Genomic DNA, 25,057 nt, shown 5'->3' with positions numbered 1-25,057 from the left:
CATGCCTCGGCCGGGGGGTAGAAGAACCAAAGGCAAAGGAAAGGGGAAAGGGGCCGCTTCGTCATCGGCAACGTGTTCGAATCCCGAATTGGAAAGCCAATTCCAATTAATGAACTCTCGACTCCAAGATTTACACCAACTTGGAACCCAACGACTTCAAGTAAATTTGGACGCCGTCGACCTACTTCGAAGGAATGAGATGGACAAAGACATCGAGGTGTTATCAAACGAGCTATCCGAAGACGACCCGATAGTCCAATCTCTAAAAGCTGCTCGACGAGCAAAAATTTTAGAAAAATATACATGAGTTTTAGTTTTATTAGTATTATTTATGTTTTTTTATTTTTAATTTGATGTATTTTTTTAATTTAGTTTAATGTATTTTTTATTTGGAAGTTTAATGTAATTTTTAATTTTATGTTAATTTATTTAAATGATTTAGTATTTAAAAAAACAAATAAATTAATAATGACTGGGCGTCACGTGACGCATAATGCCTGGATGTAGAGAGTTATGACTACAGCCTGTTTTTGTACAAAACCATAACTCTGACTGGGCGTCACGTGCATAATCCCTGATAGTGGAGCGTTATGACTACACATGGTCTTAGCATGGGTTTAAGTGTTTTAACACGGTGTCCATCCCACTAACATCCACGTGTCACTGGCACGTGCCAAAGTATAATTTGACCCTAAAACTAATATTCATTTCATTTGGCCCTTTTTATCATCCATACATACAATACAATCACAGAACAGTTACCTTCCTTCTAGTCCCAATCTCACACACACACACACACACATCTGTATATGTATCTATATCTATTCTAGAGAGAGAAACAAACAAACAAAACCTAGAGAGAGAAATAACCTTTATACGCATATAACAATAATAATCCATACACCTCACCTTCAATACGCATATATCCAGTACACAAATCAAATCAAATCAAATCAAATCAAATCAATACACACACACCGATTGTTTGTTTATTCGTAGTAGTCAATTAGGGCTTCTTATATTATATTATTGAATCAACTCGTGTTTATTATTATTGATATGTGTTGATGAATCATCGAGAGTAGTGAGATGTTATTATTATTATACACGGCTAGGGTTTGTTTATGATGGGGGGAACTGGTGAAGCTGACCGCAAGCGTCAATTCAGTTCCATATCGTCTCCGACTGCTGCCGCCACTAAGAAGCATCCGTTTGTGCCTTCCTCTGCCGAAAAGAAGGTATAATTTCATTATTAGCTTTTCTAGGGTTTATGTTGAATTGATTTGTAGAGGTTGTATTGCTTTTAGATCTGATTGTGATAAATTAATATCTGCTGAAGGTAGGATACTGCTGATTAGTTGATTACGGAATACAAATGCATTTTAAGTTGTTGTTAACATAACTGAATGATGTTATCATATCTAGAATTTGTTTGGATTTTGGAGCGTTTCAAGTTTACGTTACGTTATGTGCGAGTATTTCGTATTTAGTTGTGTTGTAGGCATTTGTGGATACGTAGGATTACTATATGTGTTATTGCTTATCACTATTTATGCATATACATGTTACATATGTTTTTACTTTACTCTTTCTCTTTTTCTTCGGTTATTGGTAGCTTCATGTGTATATGTATAGTTTTGTTTGTTCGCTTGGTTTGGTGTGGAGCCGGGGGTCTCTTTGGGAGTAGTCTCTTTGTCCAAGGGATAGAGGTAAGGTTTGCCTAGATCCCACCCTCCCCAGACCCTACCAATCACTCTGGGTTGGAGTACTGGGTATGGTTGTTGTCGTGTTGAAGGGATAGATGATGTATGGCTATGGATGCATGGGATGAGTTTTGGGTCTTGTGGTATATGTCGTTATATAGATATGGTGTGATGATCATGGTTATATAGATACTGATTCTCTCACGGATGACATATCTAAATCAGAATGTTTCTTTGTATGGGAGATCACAGTTAGGAGTTGATACTTGAGTTTGAATCTTATCTTGGGCGATTTCTTACTTTGTTTGTTTGAGTCTTTTTCTACACCATGAGTAATCGCACGATCTGCATTGTGTAGCATTTATGCACTTTTTTCAACCACAGTGACTCAGCTTATAGTAGTATTATATTTGAAACTTTATTAAGCAGCAAATAATGTGTGAGTACAATTTGGGCAGAGTATTCTTTAGTTACACGTGTTGAACTTGAAGGCATAGTTGATGTATGGTTATGTTTGCATGGGGTTAGTTTTCGATCTTGTGGTATATGTCGTTATATAGATATGGTGTGATGATCATGGTTATATAGACATTTATTTTTTTTACAGATGGCGTATCAAAGTAATAATGTTTTCTAGGGTTTATGTTGAATTGCTGATTAGATAGATCTGATTGTTGAATTTTATGATGTTATTGAATGATGTTATTGTGTGGTATATTTTGTTGAATTATATGATAAATTGATAGTATATGGATGAAGGATGCTGATTAGTTGATTACAGAATATAAATGCGAAATTGAAAATGTTTCTTTTGTATGTGCTTTTAAGGTGTTGTATAAGAGTATAAGAGTTTGGGATATTTGTTTGGAACCACTGCCAGTCTAACTAAATAGTATTTTAGAATTTGTTTGATTTTCAGAAGTTACATTTCAAGCTCATGTTACGATATGTGTGAGTACCATTAGGGCAGAGTATTGTTTTACTCGTGTTATGCATGATTATGGATGCATGGGATTAGTTCCTGATGTTGTGGTATATGTCCTTTTATAGATATGGTGTGATGATCATAGTTATATAGAGATTGGTTTTGTCACGGATGACGCATCAAAGTAATAATGTTTCCTCATTCGGGAGACCGTGGTTAGGATTTGATACTTGAGTCTGAATTGTATCTTGGGTGATTTCTTACTTTATTTATTTGAATCTGTCTTTAAACCACGAGTAATCGCACGGTCTACATTATGTTGAGCTTTACGATGCTTCTCATAAGTCCTCATGAAACCCTAAGTACTTGATTTGAGCCTTTTTGAACTTGTTACGATTTCACCACTTGTTTGTAGGTTAAATATGTATACATGTGTTTGTTTTACTTTATTTTGGAATAATGTTTCATTTTATGCTCACAGCTTGATACTGTCGTACTCCAATTCCAAAACTTAAAGCTTCTACAAAAGTTAGAATCACAGAAGGTTGAATGTGTTGTTCTAGAGAACAAGTTTCGTCAATTGAGAGAGAAACAAGCGCCATACACCAAAACTTTAGCGGTAGTAGACAAGTCCTGGGAGGAGGTACTTACTTAAACCCGAATCTTTTTATATCTCACATATACACATATACATCCGTTGGTTGAAGAAAAATTAAATGTTATTTAAATAGCTTGCTGAGAAAGTAGAGTCATGCTCTATCCGCACAAAGGATTTGGTGACTAGTGATCGTGACAGTAGTCATCACGCGGCTGCAAAAGGTAAGAATTGTAACCCTTTCCCTTTCAGTTTCGTCTTATCTAGTTTCTTGTTTTACATGACGTAGAGAAGACATGCTTTATTATTTTTGTTTCATACACGGGCAATCCAAAAATGTTGACATTTTGTTGAGTTATAGAATCAATTTGTAGCTTTAAGCACAAAGCCGAAGGGATTTTACAAGTGGTTTTTTTTATCATTTGATAAGTGGCCTTTAGAGGCATATTAAGATTATTAAGCTAAAAGCAAGTTGTTTTTAAAATTATTAATTAGAAAGTCTGCTTGTAAAAGTCACACCACTGGTTCTCTAGAACTCATCGCAATTGGTTGTAACACGTGCTTATCAAAATATAAAATGATTGACATTTTTATTACATGGTAATGGAGGAATTTATATTTTATCCAAGTACTTGAAACGAATATATGGTAAATGAGTCAATTATAAGGTTCTTTTGAGATCTATAATTTGCATATGGAATTTAGCATGTGCAGTTTGCTTTGCCTGAACTGTTAATTTACTGCTCGTAGTGGATTGGATTTTCCAATTAAAGTATGTGTATTAGTAGACAGCACATACAAAAAATGGTTATATGTTTGTCATGTGATATCTGCTATGGTAAGTTTTAATTGGTAGACTTGGCATAACAAGCCCAATTACTAAATTATGGGTCAAAAGTAAATATTTAAGTGGGTCTAGATGGGCTGGATCGAAGAAAAGAAAAATCCCCACGGGTCACAAACGGGGCAGAATCGGTGCTCTTCAAATACGTCTGCACTGTAGACCATCTACTTCTTACTGCGCAGAAACCCTAATTACCTCGATTCATATATCAAGTGATACCTATCATTCTCTTTAGATGAATCAGGCATCGCTAAAAACTGAAGTAGAGAAGACGGTGGTGGTATCATCGGGGCTCATCCCCAACCTCTTGGCTGCTGCTCAATCACTCAATCGCATAGTCAGGCCTCCAGGTCAGCTGGTTATCATTGCAATTGCTACTAAATTCTTTTGATTTCTCATTTCTCGTTGACGAACGGTTGCATAACGTCAGCGAATAAGTTTTTATAACGCTCTTTTAAATCATTCAGTTATTTATTACTTGTATCTGTTTCTGTTTGCTTTTCACTCAATTTATCATATCTGTTCAATATTACCCATTTTTCTCGATCAATTATAGTGTTTGTCTCTCCGTAAATCAATCAGTTTTCTTCTCGCCCAATTTGATAACATCTGTTCATTAGTAACCCATTTCCCTCATCATATATAGTGATTTCATTCATCTGCGGTTCCATATGCTTTCTTGTCTGTAAATTTACCTCAAATTCTACTCGACTTGCTTTTGGTGTTTGTAGTGTTATTTCATTCCCGGGTCCTTAACCTGACAGCATTTTGTACATTTCTATCCTCATTTGGAATTTTATCAAATTTGCTAAGTTTTGATTGATGTGTAGTAGTAGATTTTTTTTATTGATGATGACTTGGTAAGGAGTTATGTACATAGGTGGAAGTTTCTTTAATTCAACAATGGATTCTGTCACTTTCAAACTAAAGTTTTAAGTGCAGATAGAATCTCAGTTTATTGATAGGCTTGCTAAGACCTATTTGGCTATAAGGTACCCGTGGAACGACCCGCTTTTACGGTTTTACCCAAAGTCCCAAACCTATGTTGGCGAGAACGCATTTTGACCTGAACCAAACAGAACGTTTTCAAACGGCCTGCCACCTGATCACTCATTTTGCAAGGTTTAGATCGTAGTAACTTACAATGCATTTTAAATGTCTGGCTGCATTGTTAAGGTTTTTTAGAGTTTTATCTTTCAAAAGTTATTTTATTAGTTTATGTTGCAAGGCCCATTTTGATCGTATTCTAGTTTTTATTGTTGCTGTTATTTTTCTTTTGTTGTTTTTGATGATGCTCGTGCTTTTAAATTGTTATTACATTTGGAAATGATATCATATTTTGCTTTGTATTTGCAATTGATATTGACTTCTCATACTTTTGGGTATTGTGATTTTTTATGTAATACTTAAATCATATTTGTTGGATCTGCTTTGGTACGTTTTGGCACTCATATACATTGTCTATTTTAAAATGGCTCGTTCTGACCTGGACCAAGTTGAACCTTTCTATAATTTGGCCCATTCTGACCCAAACCCATCCTGACCTGTTACCCTGCCAACCCAACCCGCCTGTTTTGTCAAGTATATTTGGCATTGAATATTGGGTTTACAATGCAAGCTAATAAATCTCAGTTTCTAGTGGAGTTTTCAATTATGTAATACGTTATTTCCTGTTGTTTAGTTATACATGTATAATCATACCTGATCTTTTTATACTTTTGGATTATGCCTGCTTTTTTTCACTTTCTGTGTTACCCGGAACAAAGACAGATTGTATCAGGAACAGCAAAAAATGTTAGGAAACTCTTAATGCAAAATTAGATGAGTTTTAAGAATATGCAAGTATCCCTTATGTGCTGAAAACACCTTTTTTAGGACCTCTTGAATTTTTTATTTTTATATTGTTGAAAGTTTTGCTTACAAAATACTTGCATTTTTTGCTACATACTTGTAGTTTTGTACATTTTGCTAGTTATTTACTTTCACTTTCTAAACGAATTGGCTTTAACTGGATTATGTTAATGTGTTGAGTGTATAAATCTATTTCCAGAACAAGCATCATCACCTCCAGAGGATGACTTTCTGCACAGACTTCTTGAACAAGGTGCAACCGAGAGTAGCTCTCTGAATAATAATACCCCAAGTCAGCTACAAGAATGTCGGGACTCTGCTGGCAACAAAGTTGACAGCATTTTAAGAAATATTGTACACACCATTGATAGTCTATGGGATTTGAAGAACAAAGTGTGCGCTAAAGCTATAAAGAAGCTTCCAGAAGGTTTTAATACTAATAACTAAATACACTGATGTGCGAGTCGTGTGTTGTCTGCTTAGTTATTTTTCACAAGTATTTCTGTTTGTGTAGGGTCATGCAGCCGAGACTCGTTGATTGAGTTACAGAAAGAAGTGCAGAATATGAGGATAGCAATAGGTGATGCACAATTGATGCATAGATCTATTTTAAAGCAGTTGCAGAGTCACCGTGATACTGATGCTAAGAATAAATCTCGGCTCAGACGACTGAGGGGTAACACTTCATTTTCTTAAAGTTATTGGTCAATTTTTTTTCTTGTGATGAATGCTACTAATATAAAGTCTCATCCTGCTCTAGTATACTAGTTAGACAGGTTTAAGTTTTTATGCTAAACCTGCAGTCTGTTTAGAGTTTTTATATGAAATTCTTTGGCATCTTTGCAGATGTAGCAATTTTGACTCATATACTACGAATAAACTGAGTTAGGTTGTGCTTTATCTCAAATTACTACTTTTTTTACAGTAAAACTAGAAAGGGTCAAATGGGTTGAAAGTAGCTCAAAGTCTAGTTTATTGAAAGATTTAGATTATTACTTCAAAGGTATTTTTTTTCAAAATCGTAATAGCACATAAGTGAAAAAATGAGAGAGACTGTATTGTTTTCAAAATCCTAATAGCACATAAGTGAAAAAATGAGAGACATTGACAATAAATCTGTACAAACGGACAACCTGTATCAGTTACATAGTCTGCTGTCCTGCAGTCATTTGTGATTTTTGTTTATTAACTTGTATTTGTCTAGATTTGCTTTGAAACCAAAGGTTGAAGATGATATTTTGATATTTTTTGAAGGTGAGCTGGAGTGTTCCAATGCGGATTTGAAAGAAAGCAACAAGAACTTGGCTGCCCTAAAAGCAGAGACGGATGCAGCAGCAAAAGGAGGCGTTTTTCCTGTACTTCTTGGAAATAAACGTGTCGCTAATGATCGAGCAAGAGAAAAAGAAAAGAATCTAAATGATATGGAGTCCCTATTGAAGGAATTACAGGTAGACCACTTGTCCTTTTTTCACATCTTTTGTTATTTTAGTTGCACAATAAAGTAATACTAAGATAAACCGGTTTACCTCTTTGACCAGGATCAATCTTCATCCCGACAATTAGAACTTAAACGTTTACATGAAGAAAAAACCAACATATTAAAAAAGTTATCCAGTTTGCAGAGTACCTTAAAGAATGTGAATGGCATTTTCTCATCTGAAGCTTTTGTTTCGGTGAAAGATCAGATTGCTAAAGCAAGAGCGGACATTGCTCAGTATCAATCTGTATACGAGAAATTGCAGGTAGTATATTCTTGATAGTTTCATTTATATTTTGTTTTATATTTTAATAAATCATACTAATAACAATTTACTATATATAGGTTGAGAAAGATAACCTTGGGTGGCGTGAGAAAGAATTTAGCATGAAGAATGACATCGGGGATGTTTTACGCCAATCGTCAGCTGTTACTGATTCTAGAATTAGGGATCTGCAAATGGAGACACAAACACAAACTAATAAAAAGAAGTTGATTGAATCTAAGTTTGAAGAAGCGTTAAGAGAACCTGGTAGGAAAGAAATCATTGCAAAGTTTAGAACTTTTGTATCTTCTTTCCCTCAAGATATGGGAAACATGCAAACCCAACTAAGAAAACACAAAGAGGATTCTTCAGATGTTCAATTGTTGCGTGCTGATGTTCAATCTCTAACCGCCCTCCTGAATAGGAAGGTGGGAAGTTTGTTTCTTTGATAAACAAAAGAATATGAACATATGTCATGTTCGTTCATTTATGTTCATGAACGTATGTTTACGTTCGTTCATTAAAATTTGTTTATGTTCATTCGTTTACGTTTGTTTAAGTTTGTTCTTTTACGTTAATATATTCATTTAAATTTTTTGGCCCATTCCACCTTAATCTAGTTTTAAAAACTTTAGGCCTAACACATTATTCTTTACGTTACCTTTAACTGATTTAGCTCAATCCTGTTAGTTCATATATGTTTAGTTATGTTTGTTCGTTTACTTTCAGGAATTGTTTGCTTATTTTGTTGACGAATGTGCATAAACAAACACGAACATGAAAACCACGTTTGTTTACTTGTCTGTGTTCGATCATTTATTTGGTTAAAGTTAAATGAACATAAACAAATACGAAAATGTTCTATTTTCAATGAACGGACATGAGAACCCTGATCGTTTAATTGTCTGTGTTTGATCGTGTGTTTGGTTAAAGTTAAGTGAACAAACACGAATATGCTCTGTTCGTGTTCGTTTGGTTCATTTACAAGCCTAGGTCTGCCTTTTGTTCCTAAATAGATTAAGTAGCAACTTTTTAACTTTACTTTGGCTGCGTTACACAGACAAAAGAGTTGGAAGCGTTATCTGTCAGATCCTTTGCACATTCTGTTGAGATACAGAAACTGCATGCAATTGTATGTTTATCTATCCCTTTTATAACATTTGCTATAAAAAAGATAATAAAAGACTCATATCTTTGATTTTCTGTCTGATACTGTTATCCTTGATACAGATGCATGACTTGGAGGAGAGTGACTTGGAGTTGAAGGTTGTTTTGGACATGTACATGCGGGATACACCACATTCCAGGTTGAGCAAATCTAGAGATTGTTTTTCAGTAACTATTAATACGATTTTTATGAAATATATTAAGTATTAAAATAATTTGAAAATGGTTTTTTGGTGATGACAGTGACTTTCTTGAGGCTAGGAACTCTGAGTCCAAGGCTTGGGCTCATGTTCAAAACCTAAGTTATGCACTTGATGAACATAATTTGGAAACGCGAGTCAAGATGGCGATTGGAGCAGAAGCAGCATCTCAACAAATGTTAGCTGCTGCAGAAGCTAAGATTGCTGATCTCAGACAGAAATTGGAAATATCTAAAAAGTAGTTTCTTTGTTTCATGATTCATAATTAACATGTTTTACATTATATCAATATATATATTCTTGTATTTGCTGAATTTTTACATTCTTATGGTCTGCTTTCAGGGAAAAATGTAGACTCACGGATGCCCTTGAGTCCAAACATCAGGAAAACGAGGCCTACCTTTCTGAGATTGAGGTTTGTTATAATAGAATTACATTATATTAACAATTTATATGTATTATATATAAGTATAAGTATATATGCATTATGCAATCAGCAATCACGGATGCCCTCCTCAGACCCTACCATAGCTTTGCTATTGGTGGGATTTACTGACTACAGTGATGATGATGATATATGCATTATGCAATCATCAGCAAACTATGAATACTAACTGACCCATTCATTTTTTGCCAGTTGTCCCACTTTTATTTTATTTTTTATTGTTTTATTATTTATACATAGTTTAGACATATTGTTTTTCTTGAATAACTTTTAAAATTTAACGTTTTCTCAAATTCTGAATATGCTGTTATGATATGCTTAATTTTAAGTTTTTAACAACATTTTAATCTAATCTGTATTCAAAACCAAGTCGGATTAAATATGGTATATTTTTACTTTTTTTTTTTCAAAAACAAACTTTAAAAATATAATGATTTTTAAACTCTCGAGTATAAATGTATAATTGTACGCTTCGATATGATTTTTTATTCTGTGTATTTTTTTTCCTATGTTTTGTTACAAGTTTTATTCAAAATCGACTAACTTGATATAAATTTACGATTTTTTATATTTGAATTCAATGTTGTGTTTCTAACGCTCATTTTTATAACTCATATTTCTAACCTGCAAGTTTATGTTCGTGAATGCGTAACTTGAAAGTTCATTTTAGTGTTCTGTTTGTGTTTGCAAGTTTATGTTTGTGTTTACTAGTTATTTTTTAAAGTTGTATTTTGAGAATAAATGGTGACACTGTTGGTTTCTGTTTGTGCAGACAATTGGCCAGGCGTATGATGACGTTCAAACTCATAATCAACAGCTTTTGCAGCAAATAACCGAGAGAGATGACTACAACATTAAGGTAAATTTTTTAGCCCCTATAATAATAACACATTAAATCATTAATGTTATTTAACAATAATCCTCGTTTTAGCTTGTTTTGGAGGGAGTGCGTGCAAAACAGCTGAATGATTCTCTTCTCTTGGATAAACAAACAGTTGAAAGGAAGATTCAACAGGGCAATGCATTGGTTCATTTCTGTGAAACAAAAGCTGAGAGGATCGGTGATCAGGTCTCTTTTCAAACCACTGATTTGAACCTGTTGTCTGTTTCTTTCAAACTAATGATCATTTTTGTGATGATACTGAGTCAAGATTTGTGCTTTATAGATGAGAGCATGTTCGGATCAAATTCAGAAGCTGTCTGAAACTAGGTTTCAAAAGATGGCTGCTTTAGAAAATACTCAAAGGAGACTGCATGATATTAGACGAACGTCTCAGCAGGTAACGGATTCGTTGGAAGAATCACAGAGTAAGGTCGACAAAAGTCGAGCTAGTCTCGTGGATTTGCAGATTGAGTTAGAGAAAGAGAGGTAAACAAAATTTTTTGTTCATTTAGTTGAACGACTCGTTCATTCATTTTTGTTCATGAACGTTTGTTTATATTTGTTCACTTACGTTTGTCGGTTTGATTCATTTGAATTTTTAGGTCCATTAAAATTTAGCCAACATTTTTGAAATTAAAATAACATTCATTACAAGTTAGTCTAGTTTTTTTTTAACTAAAGATTGATATTCATGTTTGTCTTTACGAATATACTGTTAATGAACGAACATATATGAACATGAACATGCTCATTTCCTTAATGAACGAACACGAACTAGAAAATTCTGCCCATTTATATGTTCTTGTTTGATCGTTTGTTCGGCCAAAGTTAAATGAACGAACATGAGCATGCCCCGTTTATGTTCATTTGGTTTGTTTACAACTTACAAGCCAAATAATATGATAATATTTTTTATAGAAGATTTGGAGGAAAAGTTTCTGGTCAACTCAATATGACCCATTTGAGTTGACCTGCTTAGTTGATAGTTATTGCTTCTTTTTGTGTATTTCAAATATTCAATCAAAACTCAGTTGTTTCCTCGTTGGTAATCATTACAGTAAAGTACTGTTAACAGTTGTGTCAATCTCTACAAGGTTTCCCTGTATGATCTTTACGGAGGGATACTTTAGTAATTTCAGCTGCTATATTGTGACATAGGTTTGAGAAAAGGAGAGTCGTAGAGGAGTTAGAAGGTGCGAGGAGAAAGTATTTACATCTAACATCGGACTTAGATGGGTCATCAGTTGTTGAAAAGCTTCAGCAGGAGCTCAAAGAATACAAGGAAATACTCAAATGCAGTGTTTGCCTTGATAGGCCAAAAGAGGTAATTTTATGTTTATGTGCATGGATACATAGGTTATCGGGGTATAACTAGAAGGTTATCTCATATATCTTAAATTATATGTATAAAAATAAATCTACAGTGTTTGCCATGGTCTAAGCTTTAGGAGTTTTAGGAAAAGCATGTGTGAAAATGATCTCTATTAGAGGAACTTTTAGAAGTTAGTATTTTTGAGAACAAGTTTTGAATTTTTTTTATCAGTAACTTTTAGGAATTTTTGAACAAATGATGCAAATTTCTAAGTTTATCCCTGCTGATCAATTTTGGAACTTTAGAAGTGTAGAAAATTTTTAAACGGGTCCCCTCTTATTTGAAACGTGAAAAGTTTTATTTTACAATTTTTGTTATATAATTTAATTTTTCTAATGATGCGTAATATTAAATATACATTTTTCTTTGAAAAAGTTTATCTGATATGATTTTTTTTAAAATAATGTATATTTTGGATATAACAAGACCAAAAAAATACTCTATGTTGGATTAAACTTGGTTCTCGTTAAAATTAATATCAAATTGTAGACAAAGAGAATTGGACAACTGCATAAATATACATATCATTAGAGAAAATTTAAATATCTTTTTTGAAGTTCGAAAAATAAAACTTTTACCATTTTAAATGTAGAGAAAACCGTTATAAGCATAAAAAAGGTTGTGCGTTAATTTTATTTATTTCTTTAAAAAAGTTCTATATTTTAAAAAATGTTCAATTTTTTAGTTCTATTTATTTAAAAATAAAACTACCATTCTTTAAAATATGTTCAAATCTTTTTTTTAGTATTCTATCTGGGATGATAGTTTCTGGTACGAACCCCCCAAAAAAGAATAACACTAATAATTTTTGATTTGGCAGTTCTAACGAGTATTTAAGAAGTAATTTTGCATCTGTGATATATCTGTGTTTAATGTTAATTATCCCAACTTTACACGTTGGCAGGTGGTCATCACAAAATGTTATCATCTTTTTTGCAACACATGTGTCCAGAGGATCATTGAAAGTCGACATCGTAAATGCCCTCTTTGTGCTGCAAGTTTTGCTGCGAACGATGTCAAACCTGTTTACATTTGACCGGAGTTTTCAGGTCAATGGCAGCTTCAGATGTATAATATGAAAAATGTTTCTCGGGAACGATACCGGGGATATCAAATATGGATTTAGTTTTTCTGGTTTTTTTTTATTTTGCAGATTGTTTTAGTTTTAGCATAGTGAAAGTTTGTTTGGTATGATTTTAAATTCTTGTTTTTAACTTGGAGCTTAATAATATTAACAATTACCGACTTGATGAATCATATATCTTTTGGATCTGTTGCTTTTCTCTTCAGCATGTTATTGTAGCCTTTGGCCAGTTTTGTAGGTTTAACGGCTACGCTTTGGTTTGGTTTGGGCTGTTTAAACAGATCTTTTTTATATAAAGAAAACTGTATTGTTTTAAAAGTTTAAAATGAATATTGTTAGTAAAGTGTTATACATACATAGATACGCATTTTTTTTTCCTTCTGAAAACATATAAATGAAGGTCGATTGGCTAGTTTGGTTTACAACGTGTGTCGAGTTTCAAACTGGCTTGTATTATTAAACCGTCAGGCCCAACCCAACCAAACTGTTCTGATCACGAAGCGGCGAAATCTGCTAAGTTCTGTTTTGACGATTTGTTGGTTTCTAACGTTTTTAAACACCATCAACTTGAGTTTATAAAGTTAAACCTTTCTAGTATAGGTATTTGACGATTTGTTGGTTTCTAACGTTTTTTAAAAACATATCCGGTTTGTTTAAAGTGAGTTCCAACCAGGATTAGAACATGCGTTTATTGAAACAAGTGGCTTCCTTAATTTGATTTTGATACGGTTAAGGCTATCGATAACAGGCAACGCCTATGCCACTTTTTTTAACGGCTAACTCTTTATTTTTCTCTCATTTGTGAAACTTGAATCTAAGACCTTTCCATTTTTAAATTGCAAATTCTTAAGTGTCTCACCTCAACCACTTAAGCTAGAGATAATTAAAAACGCCTCCTGACACCTAAGCTTAAAAAGCATCCCAACACCATTTAAGGGGTTCGTGAAATACGGTGTTGCCCACGAGTGAAAGTGGGGGCGTGCCCTCCATTATAGGGGGGGGGGGGGGGTGCAAAATATCCGAAAAAAAAAAATATAAATTAAAGGAGACTTAAACCGTAACAAAAAAAAACCGATCCAACTGTGCTTCGGTTTTCGGATCGGATGTTAACCAAATCCGAATTCCCAACTCGGTTTTCGGGTTTGAAAGTTTTTGAATTCGGGTCGTTCGGATAACCGAATAATCCGATCAATGCCATATGGTGTTTTATATACTCCATATAATTTTATCAGTTTTAAGTTAGGAGTCAACCTCCCTAAGACCAAATCAATTTTCTTATTATATGACAGTCAACCTTCTCAAGACAGCCCAATTTTCTTATTATATGAAAGTCTTAACTCCATATCCACATTTCCATTTCAAAACTATGGTGAAGTTGAAAGATTAGATGATGTATGGAACTAACAGGAAGTAAAATACGAAATCTGAGTTTTTCGGATTTTAATCAAACGATCCGAATTGAATTCGGATGAATCTGGTTCGGTCAGACAGTTTTGAATTCGGATCTGTTTGGTTTTTGGATAAAGCGAAGAAAATTTCAAAATCCGAACAAACCGATCCAAACAACCCGAATAACCAATATTCAATCCATCATACTTCATTTAATTGTAAGAGCCAATAAGAAGCTGCCACATCACATCTTTTTTCAATCAATCAAGCCCTGTATATCCCACCGCATAGCACGCTATCGATAGGGTTAGGGGAAGGTGGGATGTAGACAAGTCTTTCCTCTATTCGTGAGAATAGAGAGGCTGCTTCCGGAGAGACCCCGGCTCATAAAGCTACATACAAGTAATCATAGTAAACATACATCTTACAAGCAAAGACACTTAGCAATACATATATATCAAACTACCAAAAAAACAAGGAATCTGTAACCTACTAAGAATAGAGCATAAGAATCAAAAAGCAACATCAAACAAAATATATACATAAACAACAAGGAGCAAGGCTAGCAACTAGGCCCTAAATACAAAGCTAAGCTAACTAGGTACCTTCCCCTAGAAGTTGCTAACCTTAATCCTACGTCTCCACACATCACATCTTTTTACATTAATTATATTATTTTATTTAATTTAAACATTGTATTAACTAACTTGGTTAGTGTACCATTGTGCACTTTAGTGGTTTGTGGAGTTTTTTTTAAGTGAAACTTTGTTGTTTTATTTTAATTTTGTTTATAAATTATTGAAATCATTACGGATGCCCCAAGTATAAATAGGAAGATAACATAAATGGGTTATCGAATGAAAATATATGTGCATATATGGGAGTCGAGTGACAGGTCAGGGGTCCCATAATGATGATTAGCCATGAGATTACCTTTTGGATTTGGTGTGTACTTACATGATTATATCATCGTGTTTTATGCTATGATTTGTATTGAGAATAACATGTTTATAGTGACAAAAACAATCTTGTTGGAAAATTTATGAAAATTGTGGTTGTAAGCAAATATATCGTTAGGTGTGTGAATATTGTGAGTTTTGTTTACGTTCGTTTATTTGATAAATTAACAGACAATAGCATTTCATTTAGTTAACTTAAGAGTAAAATGTCATTTTTGTACTCGTGGTTTAACAAATAATGCGAATTTAGTCAAAAAAGTTTATTTTTTTTGCATATGGACCCTCCAGGTTTCTCAATTTTTGTCAATTACATCCAAATCACTAACTCCGTTAAATTTAGTCGTTAAGTCAAAGGTAGACATTTATTTTCGTTGTTTCTTTATTATAATACTTATTTCAGTGAACTGCGGTTTTCGTCCTTGCGGTTTGTCATAATCTGCGGTTTTAAACCAATAGTTTTAAGTTTGCAATAACGCTCCTTCATCAAGGTATGTTTATGCTTTTTGTTCATGTATATATATTCGTTAATAAAATAAAGTATTAAAATATGAGCTGGTGATCAATATCACCAAACTATCTAAGCTTGTTATTAGGACTTTAAATTTGAATATTTCTTTTCATGTTGTAGACTGTTGATTTTTTTTTACTTTACATTTGTTAGTTTTTGTATATTTATTCGATAGTTAACAAACGCAAACATATATAGGTCGTTCACGTTTGATCGATCATTTCGTTTACATTCTAACGAACACATTGTGATTTGGAGTAAAGATCACACATGTAACTAATGTTTGTAAAATATCTAAAAGGTAGGAAAATGAACAACAGGAACAAAGTATCGGTTGTTAGTGGATTCACATGTGAACAAGTGTTACTTAAACATGTGAATAGTATAAATAAACTGAGATATTTCACATACAAATAATAAATAAATTAATTAAAAAAACACCTGAGTTATAATCACATACGAATTGTAAAAACTCAGTTGAAATAAGAGTAACTATTATTTTGATATAACTTTGAATTAAGCTGGTTATAATAATTACTCAACTTTATTTTGTTATAGTTGTTACATTATATCGATGTGAACTAAAGTAAGTACAATTACTCACTTACTCTATCGGAAATGTAGAACGTAATAATAACTAAGCGTAATATTCTAATCATCTAATGCTTCTTAGACTTCTCACGTTGAAAGATGTTTATACCATATTCTACCCACAATATACATCAATAATTCCCAAAAGAATAAACAATACATGATAGACTCAAGCATACAACATGAATAATCTATGATATATGTGATAAATCCAAAAGGGTGTGTATATAGCAACTTACACAAACCATTTATTTGTATTTTATTATAAGCTAGTATATCTCCCAAAGTAGCGGCTCATCGGCTCCAAGGCTAAAGCCGCCATCGCCACCAGCTACAAGCTGCCAATATGAAGCCGTAAAGAAACCGTCACTATGGCGGTGACAAAGATCCGGCAAGTCGAAAAATGCATCGTCGTCATCAGAAGCCATTGTTTCTTGGCTTTCTGGCTCGGCTCCATCATCAAATGTCATGGCTGCAGCCTCTGTGGCTGCGGCTTGGATGTCTTTGGGTAATGTTGTAGCCGGCTTAGGGAGCAAATGTGCTAGTTTAGGAAAGTTGAGGTTAGCCGAGGCGCCTTTTATGGCTCGAGCCGCTGCATCATGGGCTCGAGCCGCCATTTCAGCTGTTGGGAATGTCCCAAGCCATATTCTTGATTTTTTACGTGGCTCACGAATTTCAGACACCCATTTGCCCCAACTTCTTTTTCTTACACCATGATAAGTTGGCTCTTTGGCGGCGGTGACAGCCCTGCCAATACCGCCGCCGGTTCTATATAGTTTCTTGTCCACATTGCCATTTTTTCTAAATTGATCTCTTATAGAACTTTTTTCATATTTGCACTCCTTGAAGGCACATGATATTGTTGGGGCGGTGGCGGCGGTGATGGTGGTGGTGGAGGTGGTTGAATTCTCCATGTTGGTTTGTTTTATAAACAAGAATGAGTACCCAAAATGATGCATAAAAATGGGAGTAAGGAAGAGGTGGTTGAGGTGGGGTTGAGGAGTATTGTGGTATGAATGGTTTTATACATTAACATTTTGTATGTATAATATCATATGTATGTTGATAAATATAATGGGCACCACCACCACCACCACCACCACCTACACACATGGCAATCCACCATTCACTTTTCATGTGGTTTTCGGCATCTTTTTATCTTTGACAGGTAGGTCCATCATATTTCATTTATTTGTAAAAAACAGATTGTTATTTGTAAATATCAAACTATGATCTTTAATTAACTTATGTTGTACAAATCTTTGATATTTGAATATCAATCAATCATACCCAGTGAAGTTCCATCAACAGCAAAGCCATAAGTAGGGCCTGAGAAGAGTGAGATGTAGGCACACCGTACCTCTATCCAGAGGGATAAATACGTGACTTCCAGAAAAACCCTCAGCTCTAAAGTATGTATGTATAAAGCAATATAAAGAAAATCAAAGTTCAACAGTAATATAAAAATACTAATAATACTAATACTAATAATAATAATAGTAATAATATTTGAATAAATCTAGTAAACTAGCACACTCTCGACTGGTTTTATGGCCAATAATTTTTGTGACACCATAATATTGGGTATTAAAGAAGGAAACAATGCATATTTCAACCGTTATAGACTTATAATCCAGAAAAGTTTTCCTTTTAAGGTAACAAGGTTTTGATTTTCACTTGTCTATAAAAAGAAATTTTTTACTTAATCAGGTTGCTATTTTTATTAACAAAATGAGTCAGATCTCCGAAATAAATATTTTGAGTTTTTTAAATGTGGATCTAGAATTCTTATTTTTATTTTATTTTATTCGTTACCTCGAATGTTATTCTAGTTCCAATTTAATTGTCATGTTTAATTTATTTTTCGAATTGTTTCTAGTTGAAATTTTGTTATTGATTAATAAGGTGTATATCGTGATTAGCGTATGAGAGCATTTGAGCTGCCGTCTAGAAAGAAAAACGTAGGAGTCATTTAGTTATTGGTATAATAGATTTAATGTTTAAATGAATGTGAGAAATAAGAGAAGTAGGCTTAGGTAGAAGTTGTTGGAAAACTTTATAGTGAATAGAGTAACGGTGTTATAAATGTACAACACGATTTAAAGTCACAACAGGAAATGTCATTTGCAAGGCTCATGTGTTCTTCATGTTCCTTCTATTCAATTCTCTTTTCATTTTTAATATAAAGTTACTAACCATTTATTTATTTATTATTTAATTTAGATATATATTAACTTTTTAACTAAAAAAACACATAAAATAAACTATATTTTATGTTACTTAATTTGTGACATGTCTAGTTATGCCATCTGTATCATTTTTTTTTTCTATTTTGATGGTTTTTATCATTTTTTTTTGTAGATTTAAACTTTAATTTACACAGTTGTAAGCTGATTTGTCCAAAACTTAGAACATAAAATTCACAGAGCTTGATGTTTTTTTAATTGTATTGTATTTCACGGATATAGCATGAGTGTAACATTGACTATAGCTAAGCACAGCTTTATAATTATTATTATTATTATTATTATGCCCATATTATAAGTTGCATATGACCATTAAAAATACAATAGATACATATTAACTGGTGTGTAATAGTTGCGCATTGATGTGTTAACATGATGCATATTTCATAATTATTGTTAAAGTTGTTGATTATGTATACAACGTGCGAGTATAAACATAACATGTTAAAGTAACGTATGCACAATTGTGTTGCGCTTTAATTCATCCCGCTAGTTAAGAAAGATTTGTGGGGCCCGTGAGTTTTCTCTAAAGGGTTTTGATGGTCAACCATATAAAACATAACACTTTGAGACATTACAACATTGACTAAATGTGTTATGTATATAATCAACTAAAGACTAAAATATATGTCATATCATGCCCTAAATATTGACTACCATAAAGTTTAACATTTGATTTTCTTTTAAACATGTTGATTTTGTCTCTAGTCTTAGAAAATGTTAACAATATGTCTTAAGACTGACCCGTGTGAAAACCGCTAACATAGAATAATGGGCAAAAACAGAAAGAAAGATACATGACTTGTTTTGCACATAACATTACGTTTATAATAACGGGAATTACAGAAACTAAACGGTATTTACAGTATCACTGAGTGCTCGAAGAATACATTCGAGACCCGCTCTCTGTGTAAGCTTTTCATGAATCCGCAGGCATTGGTCACAGGTGGGGCGATCGCCTGTAGACAATCCTCTATACAAATATCTGTCGAGTTATCAAAACACGAGTTTATTTAAGTTTACATTTTTATTTTGTGAACTTTATAAAATGAAGGACTAACTTCATGAGAATGTCATAGTACTCGGGGTCCAAAGACGAGAACATCAGATCCACATATTTGATCGCCATTAACGCTCTGTGCACCACGATCCAATTCGCAGGCTACAAACAAGACAAGAAGCCAAAACCACAAATTTATCAAACAAAAATCAAGAAAAAGCCAAAACAGCTTGTATTTTGACAAAAAAACAGAGGTTTATCTACCATGAAACAGGAACAGCTTGTTTGAACAACCAGGATAAGCACATTTCATTTATAAGATAAATATTATCTGCCTAGTTGAATTGGTTCTGTTTTGGGATAAACCAAACCAAAAACCAAAATGCCAGTTTTTGGTTTGTTAGTTAATAATTAATAATTGATTGATCATTTTACATTTGGGAAAAATATTTAGGTTAAACTATCAATTAAACTGTTACAACTTAATTAAAATTCAAAATAAAAATCCATAAGTTTGGTCTGGTTTTTTCGGTTTAGTTACACGCAAAACCGAAGTTCGATTTTTACAAAAACATAAAACCAAACCGCAGTTGGGTTATTTCAGTTTCGGATCTGTTTTTTTCAGTTTAAGATTGGTTTTTTCGGTTTCATGGTCACCCGTACAACCAGAAACGAAATCCAAGAACCTAATAAAATCCCACCCAAATCAAATCTCAACAATTATTGTAAATTCAACCAACCTTGCATCTTTCATCTCTAGTTTTGGGAGGAGATCCTTCGAGTGCAGTCTTGAGGGCTTCAACAGGCTTGTATCTGTTTCATCATAATATTATTAGGGTTTGGATCTAACTGTTAATAATATAAACTAACTGACTGACTGTTTGAGTAAAGTCTCGATCGATCCTTGTGATGATCGCTTCTGCGTTGTTGTCTGCTTCCGCATGTTCTCCCATTTTCCCCTGATTTTCTTCAAGATCAGATAATAAACATGTTTCACAACTTCTGGGGACTATATCAAACTTTTTACTAGTTTTGTTGGACGGTAACAAAATGATAAACGTTACAATCTAAGAGATACAACCTTGATTGCTTTGTATACAATCCACATTGCATAAAACTATTTGTTATCTTATATACAGTTAATATCATTTGATTCAAAAATACTTACAAATATGGCCATTCAACTTAAATTAAGTTTTGCTAATACGAGAAATAGTTACATATTACACCATTATTTTAAATCAACTACCCCATGACATTTAAACGACCATAACTTTTTCACACGTTAATATTTTTTAAAAAACATTACATCATGAAAACGAATATTTTATTCTCTTTAATTTGAGTATAGTATTGCTATAGTTTTTTTAAGTTTTTCAAAAATAACATGTTATGTGATATTCGGTTAGACCGAAACATGTCAGATCATGCAGGTTCTGGTCATGAGTCAGAACGAGTTAGGGATGAAATGGGTCGATACAAAAAAAGGGCTAATTTGGTTCGGGGTCAAGTCCGGATGGTTCATATTGAAACCGGTCTGATTAGAATAGGTTTCGGGTTAGAATGGTGTCGGGTTGGAACAGGTTTAACCGCCAGTTACGCATATCAAAAACCACGTAACGCGCATAACACAACTTTGGTAAGCGCTCAACTCAACGTCCCACACGAGTAATCGGCGTATGTTACGAGCACTATGTTGGTTACGCAAATATATTCCAGTCACGTGCATTCCAATGCCGGTTACACGTGTTCAGTCGCCATTTCACGCGTCTTGGCTTTGTTAGTGTTAAGCGTCCAATTTCGGGTTATGTGCGTACGAGCATCGAGTTACATGTGTACCGACATTGGTTACACATTCAATGCAGCGTTATGGCGTGCACCGACACCCTATTGTGCATGTACACGCATTGTGCGACACGCATATCGGCACTGGTTAAGCGTTCAATGTCGTGTTACACGTATACCATAGCGAGGAGGCTACGTGTTGGATGCAGTTTTTACGTGTGTATCCCGCCGCATCGCGCGGGCACATGGCTAGTCATGATTTAATAGCATTCTACTAATTTCATAAATTATTGTTGTTGTGATGTTATTTTTGTTGTTGTACATCATGAATTTATAAAATTCTACTAAATCCAGAAATCATAATACTTTAAGTGATAACAACTAATTTTATTTCAAATAAGAAAAAATTTCCTTGAAAACGACATTTGTCGTTTTCTTAGTCTGTTTGTCGTATTTGTCTAGAATTAGTATCTTCAAACCCTTTTTGCTCGTTACCCATGATAGTGCGACATACAGTTGTCTGTGTGAGAAAACATCGTTCTTTAAGTACAAACCCACCCTAGTTAGTGACTGTTCTTGACTTTTGTTTATTGGCATGGCGAAGCAAACTGATAAGGAATACCGTCGTCTTGTAAACGTGAATGCTATGTTCTTATCAGAAGGTGTCAGACCAATTATTGGAATAGATATCCTCTCACCAATATTAGTCCCCGAAAGAATTTTCACTTCGATTACATGCGTACCCAAAGAAACAACTTGAAGCCTTGTGCCGTTGCATAATCCCTTTTTTTGATCGATATTTCTCAACTATCACGGGTACGCCAAATTTTAGTATAAGCTTGTGGTTTGGTAGCCCAGATATAATAAGATCGTTAAGTATCTCAGTAGAGTATAAAGTTGGATTGACATCTCCATTTATGTAGTAGGACTTAGATACAAAATCTAAGCTTAAGTAGTCGACCAGGTCACCATGAAATAATTCAAGCAGACGATCATCAATCTCATGAACAACCTCATTTGTTGGTGCAAGCAACCCCCTCTGCTGAAAGTTTGTAGGGTCTTGGCTGTTGTTTAGAATGTTCGGATATACAAACTGAATTAGCTTTTTGATATGGTCGTCACATTGTTCAATAAGTAAATCATCCGGTATATCTATTTTTGCTGTGCCCTCATTAGGTCCACCAACTTTATCTTCTCCTATGTCTGGTAGCCATTTAGAAAAAAAATTGGTGTCTTCTATGCCAACCGATTGTTGACCAATTGTTAACCTTAGGTTTTTTGTTAATTTAAGTACATGACAATGATGCCAAATATAGGACGAACACATAGTGGTGTTTACTATTTGCTGCGTGCTTCCTTTATGTATTACCGACATAATCTATCTGAAATCGCCTCCAAATACAACAACCTTTCCTCCAAATAGCGATTTTGACTTTAAGACGTCTTTTCAAGATTTGTCCAGAGCCTGAAATGGGTGTTTGTGGGTCATTAGGGCTTCATCCCAAATTATTAGCTTTGTTTATTATAGTAATTCGGCCTCATCCGACCCTCGTTCCATTACGCAAGATGAGTCCTCGTTTAGGTTAATTGGAACATGAAATCTGGAATGTGTAGTCCTACCTCCGGATAATAATAATGATGCGATTCTGCTTGATGCAACGTTTAAAACAATATTACCTTGGGATCGTATGGCTGAAGACAGTGTCTTTCATAAATATGTTTTACCTGTCCCACCGTGACCGTCAATAAAAAAGACACCACCTTTATTATGCTGTACGGCTTGTGTTATTATGTCAAAAATATTTTTCTGCTCTGAGGTTATCGATCAAAATTACTTTTCAAATTCTGTTCTCTCAATTTGTTGATCGTATGATTGCTCGTCTAGAAAAACAAAATTATTGACAACAGATAAGGACTTTTCATTAGGAAAAGGCATTGTCTCACACCTTGTTAAACTTGAGTTGTTTTGTTGTAGGATTTTATGGGTTTCAAGTAACGTGAGGTTCTTGATTTGGTCTTCTGTCAACTGTAAATCTGTAAAAGGTTGTTGGTTGTTATTAGAGTCAACGCTTAAAAATAATTAAAACCTAACATGTATTGATCGAAGAATAATGATATCGAGTTTTTAATGTACAATGTAATGCATATTTTAATGATGCAATATTACGTGAACAATACATATTACGTATTTATGCGACAAAGCCAAAACATCAGAAACTGCCTAGTCAGATCTACCTATCTACCTATACTAATAAACAAAAATAGTTAATGTGATGTGTCATAACCACATTCAATCCTAGGTTTAATTATTCTCATATTTTCTAATCTTTACTCTTCTTAATCCATGCTTTCCATCTACCTATACTAATAAACAAAAATAATGAATGTGATATGTCATAACCGCATTCAATCCTAGGATTAAATATCCTCATATTTTCTAATCTTTACTCTCCTTATTCCATGTTATTCATTAGTTTAATTGGAATGACCCATTAGTTGTAAGCCATATAAAAAAATATATTTAATGTAATTTAAGTCAACCTAACTTTTGCTAACCCATTACATATAATTTTACTTTTAGATATAGAAAATTTCATCATGTTTTTTTAAAAAAACATATAAACTATTATATAAACTATTGAATATCTATAATAAGTTTAAAAACAAATATTGAATTATTAAATTAGTTAAATAATGAGTTACAAACCATTATCATATAATTATTAGTAACTATGTTTAAATAAATATTTAATTACGTGTGTACTTCAGTTTTCGTTGAATAAATACAATATTTTTAATCTTACAATTTGGAAAACACTATTTGAGATGATTATTTGGTTGGATGAGAGTCTCCTTATAGTTTATATTCCATAGTTTGCAAACAACACTGTTGAGGTTACACGATTATTCACAAAACTAACAATATATTTTGTTACACATATCAATGATGTCAAGGGATGATCCGTGGACATCCATTATCATAGACTTTATGACATTACTATTATATCAATTTTGTTACACGTATCAATGTTGTCAAGGAATAGGATATTTTTGGATGATTATGAAATCCTGAGTAAAACATTGAGATTTGAGTTTATTATGGTTGTCATTGATTGATTTGTGAATTTTGTTTTGAGCTTTTAAATACAACATGGAGATATTAAGTAATTGGTGCATGTTTTGTGGGTTTTAATGTTTACTTTATAATCTATTTTAAAGGAGGTAATCTGTGTTATGTTTGAATCAAATGTATCACTTTTTTGTGTATAAACCATTAGAGATGGTAAAATGAATTTGTTACCACAAAACAATTTTGAAGGGGTAACATGTTGCAATTGTTACTTTTCATGTTTAATCAGGTTCTATGACTCCATATGGTATACTATGGCATACAGTTTGCATATTATGTTAGGTAAAGGAATTTTGGATGTTCGCATGGCATAAAAGGAATGAGCTTCCGGTGTATTTTCTACCGAATGAGTTCGGTCAAATCGAGCCAACTTAAAGAAAATGAATTTGGTTATGGTCAAAATAAAAGTTGAAACAGGCAACCTTTTGGTTTTTGTCAAAACGGTTCGTGTCAAAATTTGTTTAGGCCGAGTGATGATAAGCCTCTAATCGAATTTATCAATACCACGTCAAATGTTTTATACAAAGAAGTATTTGTAATGCATTAACATAATTATGTTATTTGGTTTGCTTTAAAATTTTTAAAGAAATTATTTGTTTCAATAATTCATTGCATTAATTTACATATTGACAAATCCC

The 25,057-nt window shown here is 33.4% G+C and overlaps 1 protein-coding gene and 1 pseudogene across 1 annotated transcript; one reads left to right on the top strand and one right to left on the bottom strand.

Annotated features, from left to right (window-relative positions):
- Positions 1-771: 771 nt before the first annotated feature.
- On the top strand, positions 772-12,888 carry LOC143590415 (E3 ubiquitin-protein ligase BRE1-like 1). The gene is made up of 17 exons (XM_077070905.1): positions 772-1,238; positions 3,110-3,271; positions 3,360-3,447; positions 6,118-6,345; positions 6,433-6,594; positions 7,173-7,366; positions 7,457-7,660; positions 7,741-8,088; positions 8,721-8,792; positions 8,891-8,967; positions 9,071-9,265; positions 9,370-9,442; positions 10,245-10,331; positions 10,404-10,541; positions 10,639-10,841; positions 11,514-11,679; positions 12,632-12,888. Exons 1-17 carry the CDS (start codon positions 1,125-1,127, stop codon positions 12,761-12,763), a joined length of 2,643 nt encoding a protein of 880 aa, XP_076927020.1. The 5' UTR covers positions 772-1,124; the 3' UTR covers positions 12,764-12,888.
- Positions 12,889-16,527: 3,639 nt separating this feature from the next.
- LOC143590418 (ethylene-responsive transcription factor ERF039 pseudogene) lies at positions 16,528-17,300 on the bottom strand (annotated as a pseudogene).
- Between the last annotated feature and the right edge of the window lie 7,757 nt (positions 17,301-25,057).

This window comes from Bidens hawaiensis, unplaced genomic scaffold, assembly GCF_021521415.1.
Source record: "Bidens hawaiensis isolate Kalapana, Puna unplaced genomic scaffold, B.hawaiensis_p1.1 tig00038548_1, whole genome shotgun sequence".
In the NCBI taxonomy this organism is placed as follows: Eukaryota; Viridiplantae; Streptophyta; class Magnoliopsida; order Asterales; family Asteraceae; genus Bidens; species Bidens hawaiensis.
Note: the sequence above shows the minus strand (reverse complement) of the source record. Positions and strands in the feature narration are given on the sequence as shown.